Below are 7,419 nucleotides of genomic sequence, written 5' to 3' on the forward strand. Positions count from 1 at the left end.
TTCTGAAATGCTTTGGCCATGCTAATGAACATCTGCTGTTGCTTCTGTTCAGTCCTTCTCAGCCTCTCTTTAACAGATAACAGATAATTATCTGCATTCTCCTGTTCCTTTTGGATATTCAAATTTCAGTCCTAACCTGTCGGTATCACTCTCTAATTGTTCGAGTTCTGCCTCCTGTTAAGGCGCTCTCCATCACGTGAATGCTGTGAACTCTTTTCATCCCTTAAGACATGCTGCTCAGGTTGCTGTAAATTGGTATAAGTAACACCGCCTCTCTTGTAGATGCTTCTCAAAAAAATTGAGTTTTGAATATGGTTCTCCCTGATCATGAGCCAACTCAGTCCGCATTTGTAGCATTTTCCGACCTTTCTTTTAATCAATTCGTCAAACAATCTCAACAAAATATATACAGCAACAAATATAATCCACCAGAATTGAAATACTACCCAACATATTACTGATGTCATCAGTGCAACCATATTGCCCTGGTTTTCTGCAATTGCTTGAGGAAGCTGTTGTAGGCCATCTAAATCCATAGCATCTGACCGTGATTGGCTCAGATGAAGCCTCAAAATATTATTACTGTGGATTCTTCTTTAATGTCCATCCAATTATTTTAGAGCAGCTGCAACCTACTAGATGCGGTAATGCCCAGAATAGTACATGGGTGCAGAAAGCAAAAGGTGCAGATAATTACTTTAGTCTCTTCATCTTTTTCAAAGACCCTATTTATTATCTTTTTGCATATAGTAGATAAATACTTGGTATTCCTTCCGTTCCTCTGCGGTAATTGTTCATATTCCCAATTGAATACTTCTTAGGCGATTGTTCAGATTCCTGATTGGCATATGATCTTTAGATATATAGTCTTACTTTTCACAACTGTTGAAGGAATTAACTTTAGTGAATAAATGAGGTCACAAATATAATGCCTTGCTAGCTTGTAATCAGGGTCTTAATTTTAACCATCCAGTCTTCTGTTGTAGACAACAACGAAATATTAAATGTGTACAGGCTCTTTTTAACAATGTTCACTAAATTAATGTGCTTCTCTGATTGGTTTGTGTACCTTTTTCGTAACTTCCTGTACCAGATCTAGACGCTACTCTATTCCCTGATGATGGCCGTACAGTATTTTTAGAATAAACTTTCTTGTCGAATATGGACTGATAGTATTTGTTTAATGTAAAAATAAACTAACAGCGCCATAATTTAAATAGGAATTTCCTTCTTCTTGTTATACTTGGTATTTGAATAAACACCTTTTAATTCATAGAGTAATTGACAATGTTGGAATTTGAATTTGTAAAACGTAGATGTAAAACGTATAAATTTACAGCAGACAAAAGTTTTCCATGGTGTGATTTGTTAAAATGATGATTTGAGTCCATAAAGTGCTTCTATTAATTTCAGCTTAATTGTAATTTGGAGTCGATGTCTATTATTCAGGTCTTAAGCTTACTAGAGATACTGAACGGAAGAATTTGTATGCTGATTTTGATGTGCATACAGTTGAGGAAACTTTTCCCACTAAAACTTCTCGAGTTGCATCTTGGATGAAGTAATTCTATTATATGCCAATCAAGTATTCCTTTGGCTAAATATTTATGCGAGTTCTTTTTTAAATGCTATAATTTGTCATTTTATGCTATAAAATTACTAAATCTATGACGACACTATTAAATTTGGTGTTATGCTTTGACATGTAGTTTCTGTTTTTCTGATGTTTTTGTGTGTGCTGATTTCTTAGAACAGTAAAACAAGTTAAGGAATAGAATTTTAAGCTTGAAATGCAAGAGAATCTGATAGGATTCAGTTAGAGAGAGAGAGAGACGCTGGTGGAATAATAACTTCTATTTTCTGAATAATAGTTCAAACATGAACGTAATTAAAATATTGATGATCTTTTTATACTAAACCTCTACTTACAGTAATAGATTACAACACCCTTGCTATACTACTCTAGCTTTTCTGTCCTTAACCCCTCCTTCAAAACTATTCTTTAAAACAGGAATCCAAGGCCTTCTGTTGCGCACAGTATATTCTTGAACTTTTCTGTAAAGATTTGTATAATTGTACTTCATCAATTTGTTATCCATTTATGCTGCAACCACTTTCTCACTTTCTGCTCAGCCAAAAACTTAAGGGCCCAGTGGTCCGGCTTAATGAAAGAAGTGATTATCCATGAGATATGCTGTCCCAATTGCCTATGTATATGCATATGAAATGAACAGAAGTATATTGAACGTAATAAAAGGGTGCAAGGTCATCTTTCATTTTGCTATGCGTATAGTATTACTTGTATTGTCATATTGGTTGTAGTTGCACGGCCGCTTCAAACATCATCTGGGAAGATAAAGTAAAAATTCATTTGATGAAGTATTGGATCATGTATAGCACCTAATTATAGCATGTGCTTGATTATAATGATTTTTTCTTTTTAACTAGAGAGTGGTACAAGTACAAGCACGGTTTTTTGTGGGGAATGCTTCAACGTCGCAATGGAAGGAAATATAGTTGAAGACGTGAATATTGATGAAACGTGAATATGGTTGATGCGTGATTCCAAACCACCAAACCAGTCATCTTATAATTCTGCTAGAATTCTTAGAGATTGACCTAAAGGTTATTTCTCTAGTTAACATTATAGATTGTAATGTTTTCTTTTTCAAACTTAGATAATAATGTTTATTTGTTTCAGTTTAATTATTATATCGTAAAATAATTTTTTAACATGTGTGTCAGACAATCCCAAAACCCATCCTTCGCCAATTATATCAAAAAGGGTCGCCATATTACGAGTCTATCTAAAATTTTAAAGTGTGATACGAAATTACGCACTAACCAGATTTTTTCTAAATATTAACTAACATGCAATATCGATAAAAAGTAGATATTCTTATCTGTCACTCATTGCATTGAGCTTGACCTGGTTAATATTCTTATTTATCTTCTGCAATTTGTTAGTGCAAGAAGCTTGACCTAGTTTTCAGAGGGAGAACTAGAGGGCACTGGAGGGAGTCTCGGTATCTCTCAACTGTTTAAGTTCGCAGAAATTTTAGTGTTAAATTTTGAAAAAAAATATAAAATAATGTAATTTGGTTTCTTCAAATATTAGTCGGTCCCCCGTAAATTTATTTCTGGTTCCGTCCTGTTAGTTTTTAACTCCTATATAATAAGAATGACATGTAAATTACACGTGGGTGCTCCTGTATGTAATATTTTATAGTCGATATAATTAATTTAGATATTTAAGTAGATAATTAGAAATAAACCCATATTTCGGGCGCCAAAGTTCGAACTCCACAAAATCAACGTTGTATTAAAACTATATAAATTTAGAAAAATCTCATAACTATTAAATCATGAACTGTTACTCATATTTAAAATCCTTTAAACATTTTTGTCAAAAAAAATATGACTTGAAATTTCAAAACATACTTGAAAAATATATGTGATATAGTCATATGGAACAAATATTGAAGTAGACAATGAGTGGGCTTGGGCCGCGGGAGTGGGGCACTGAATCCAATTTAGACTTTAGGCATCAATATTGGGCTTAAATGACTGTTGTCTTCAAAAATCTCAGAATAACACCAAATTGTAATATGTTGTTAGACAGAGATTTTGAATGCAAAAACTGAATTTTATTATAAAATCCAAGCTCTTACCTTAGTATATCTGAAAATTAAAGTGAATAACTGTAATGAATTTTTCGAGTTTTGTAAAACAAATCTCGATTTTATTAAAGAAAAAGTGAATAAAAGTAGGGGATGAAGATAAATATGGAGATAGAGATAGGTAGAAAGGGTGAAAAAGAAGGTAGGGCGGATAGGGTTAGGTGAAATTAGGGCGGCCGACTCTCATGCGAGAGAGAGAAGTTATTTTAATTATTGGTTACTATTAACTTCAACAATAATTGTCCAACATAGATCTTTGTCATGGATATTATTAGTTACCAACAACATTTTTTGATTTGCATGCAATATTTCGGAAAGATGTAGTTGATGAAAACATATTTTGTTTGGTGTTTGCTGAAACAACATAGACCATAGAAATGTTGTAATTTCAGAGAGAGAAGAGTTTATGGATTTAGAAATGTGAATTGGTATTTCTGTAATTGATTTTAAAACTTTTTAGTTATGACATGCAGCTAATTAACAGAAAAAATGCTCACCGGCCAGCATGAGTATTTGTACAGGCTGATCATGTAAACCGCAATCTTTTTGTTATATCTACACTTAAACCTGTATTAAGTAATATCGGATAAAGTTATAACCTTATTTAGGTATAAATTTTGTCAATCGTAATTTGGGGCACGGTCGTAAAGTAATATTCTCGCTAAGAGTATCAGATAAAAAAAATTAGAAAGTTATCAAGGGCCCAACTAAAATATAAAGTAATAATTTCAGAATTATATGTATATTTACGTACTCGGCCTGACCCGATTAAAAACCCGGTTAAAATTTGATTATTCTAATATATTTTTTTATATTTACATTTATTATGAATATAAATAATACTTTATGTTGTAAGAGATATGCCTGGACTTTAACAAGACGAAGACATTTTGTCAACCCTAAGTAAGTTATATTGTTATCTTAATTTGTATTTTGTACTTGTAACATTTTGTACTTCTAACAGGTTATAAGGTTATAAGGTTATCAGGTTCACCAAACATCGAACCATGGTTTTGGAGGTGAAATCGAGTATAAGGTGTCAATTTCGAATTTCTATTCACTTATACAATCTTTTCTGAGTATAATTTATGTTTTTTTATTTAATTTAATTCTTCATTTTTATTTGAATTTCTGAAATTACTTGCAGAAACAATGAAGAAAGTGCTCACCCCGTCCATGTGTAGTTTCCAGGTAATTCTTCATTTTATTGCGATTTAATTAATTGAATGCGATCATCATATATACATGTACGTTGTTTGTTTTATTGACTGCGATCTTACTGTGTTGTTTTGTTGCGCTTGAGTATGTTCATTCGACATGGATTTATTGCTCTATTATCGTTGTTAGTTGTACTCGAAGAATTTAGTGTTTGATTTGATATTGTTCTATTGGTATAACTGCTATTGTTTATTTATACGTATAGTGTGATTTTGTAATTAATAGAATGTTATGGTGGGAGCAATTTATGAACATTTTTACTTTATTTAGTTCAATTGAATATTTATGAGTCGAATCTAGACTTGATTAATTAATGAGTCAAGTAGAATATTTAGACTAGAGCTTGAGAAACCTTATTCGAAAAGAGAATAGAATTTGGGGACCTCTCTTGAGGTGTCTAGTTAACCATTATATAAGCCATAGGGATCGAGTCCGCTTAGTTTTATTAGGATATATTACCTTTTTTTTGTAGACTATTCTGGTGGAAACTCATATATTTTTAAGGAGCGAGCGACCCTTATTAATGGTAAATTTCTTCATGATCATATTTTCATTTGTATGATTATTTGCGATGAGGATTAATGATCGATTGAGCCTAATATGGAAGATGCAAAGTGATACTTAGTGCTTTGTCAAGTGGGTAGTGCTTTGTCAAGTGGGTGCAGAAAAAATAATTTTGTTTTACTTTCTATCAAGAAGAAATTTCACAAAAAATAAGTATGACTGTAAATTTGTTAGATTAAAACCATGTCTTTAAAGGGCCACGCCAGGTCTGTTTCTAATGTTTGTTTTCATATATTCTGATTGGTTAGGCTTATACTCGCTATCTGGAAGCGGAACTGCACGTGTTACTAGAAGAGAATGCACTCCTGCAACATGCTTTGGTAAGCAGGACACTGGCTACAACTTTGTTTCTGTAAAACCAATCTGCATGTTTATTATTAGTTTCTTTTTGACTAGTGCATACATATACAAGAAGCAACAAAGAGGATAAAGCAGCAGGCATGTTGACCACATACTAATCATTTCATATAACAATGCAATACACACAGACACTGTAATTTTGCAGACAATGGAATTTTCACGAATCAAGTTCATAAATAATTTCTTTCATATTTTTATTTCTTATAATCCCCAACAGAAAGTGAGGCAACTTGAAATTCCTAAATAAAATTACATTTGCAGATTAGTACATAGTGATGATTTGCATATGAAAAACATTATTGCTTTTGAAGATTCAGTTATTAGAACAACGGGTAATGTGAATTTTACATTGGATATGCTATGGAAACCTATGTAACCTGATGCAAATTGCTCAAAAGTTCTATGATAATAGTAGCTCTAATTATCGTTGTTAGTTGTGTATAGAGATTTTCCTATAATCCCCATACCTTATACACATGCGTACACTCAAATATAGACACTTTTCGTGAATTATGCCAACCAGTGAACCTTTGACAATTAAAATTAGATATTATTAATCGGTTTTTTTATGTTATCATCATGCTAACTTCTGGATGGAAATTATGCTTCAGGTTGCATTTTGAGATGCCAAGCATTATGGAGGAATGTATTTTGATTGTGTCGAAAGCAGCTGTGGGCACTTACATGTTCTGCTTGGGTAAGTTCAAAGCACTAATTCCCGAGTCCATCGTGTAACTTCTTCATAGCTACATACAATTCCACATACACACACACATTATCTGGACATTAGGCCAAGTAAAAAAACAGATCAGTGCCTAATAAGGAAAGTGGTTTAGTTACCTGATGATAGCAGTTGCAAGTCTGCAAGCCTTCATTAAAAAAATAATTAAGGTTATTTAGGACGGATTTATTACACATTATAATCTAATCTGTGACTCTTCCTGATTAGATATAATATCTGAATTTGTTGTAGACATCCTTACATATAGCCAGATTCTCTTCATATATATGCTTTGCTTACTGCTATGCATATTTCAGGTTTATTCATGGCAATTAATAAAAAGATAGATGAAAATTGGTCGATTGGAGTCCCTATTACCGGCATCCTTTGGAGGTTTATCATGGGACCAATTTGTTGGGGCCTTGCCTGTCTTTATTTAGGATTAGATGGTGAAGTGTTAAAGGCAACAATAATCCAGGTACTGACTATTTCGTAATGATACGTAGAAACTATAAACTCAGTGTTAACGAATTGATTTTGTTCAATGGCGATCTAACTACATATTGTGAATGTTATTTCAGGCGACACTTCCTCCAGCATATTTATCTTTCTATTATGCTCAAGAATATAGAATAGATATCGATTGCATTAGCCATGGGTAATTACTGTTTTTGCCACTGAAATGATACGTATAAACTATAAACTCAGTGTTAACAAATTGATTTTGTTCAATGGCGATCTAACATATATTGTAAATGTTATTTCAGGTGACACTTCCTCCAGCATACTTATCTTTCTAGAATATAGACTAGATATCGATTGCATTAGCCATGGGTAATTACTGTTTTTGCCACTGAAACTCTTTCCTGTATTTAG

General features: G+C 32.7%; 1 protein-coding gene and 1 long non-coding RNA gene across 2 annotated transcripts; both read left to right on the plus strand.

The window, feature by feature from the left end:
- The first annotated feature begins 204 nt into the window (after nucleotides 1-204).
- Nucleotides 205-4,872, plus strand: LOC141701610 (uncharacterized). Its single transcript, XR_012566856.1, has 4 exons — nucleotides 205-683; nucleotides 2,449-2,625; nucleotides 4,645-4,716; nucleotides 4,828-4,872. It is a non-coding gene; the product is annotated as an uncharacterized LOC141701610 (long non-coding RNA).
- An 836-nt stretch (nucleotides 4,873-5,708) lies between these two features.
- Nucleotides 5,709-7,217, plus strand: LOC141701597 (auxin efflux carrier component 5-like). Its single transcript, XM_074505238.1, has 4 exons — nucleotides 5,709-5,782; nucleotides 6,434-6,519; nucleotides 6,861-7,021; nucleotides 7,125-7,217. Exons 1-4 carry the CDS (start codon nucleotides 5,760-5,762, stop codon nucleotides 7,203-7,205), a joined length of 351 nt encoding a protein of 116 aa, XP_074361339.1. The 5' UTR covers nucleotides 5,709-5,759; the 3' UTR covers nucleotides 7,206-7,217.
- The last annotated feature ends 202 nt before the right edge of the window (nucleotides 7,218-7,419 follow it).

The sequence above is a fragment of the Apium graveolens genome, unplaced genomic scaffold, assembly GCF_009905375.1.
Source record: "Apium graveolens cultivar Ventura unplaced genomic scaffold, ASM990537v1 ctg420, whole genome shotgun sequence".
Taxonomy (NCBI): Eukaryota; Viridiplantae; Streptophyta; class Magnoliopsida; order Apiales; family Apiaceae; genus Apium; species Apium graveolens.

Bases quoted from the DNA above. Each gene is read 5' to 3' on its own strand.
- LOC141701597 (XM_074505238.1), top strand. From the start codon at position 5,760: ATGCACTCCTGCAACATGCTTTG. The intron at 5,783-6,433 runs GTAAGCAGGACA...ATTATGCTTCAG, and splicing joins CACTCCTGCAACATGCTTTG to GTTGCATTTTGAGATGCCAA. The intron at 6,520-6,860 runs GTAAGTTCAAAG...TGCATATTTCAG, and splicing joins CACTTACATGTTCTGCTTGG to GTTTATTCATGGCAATTAAT.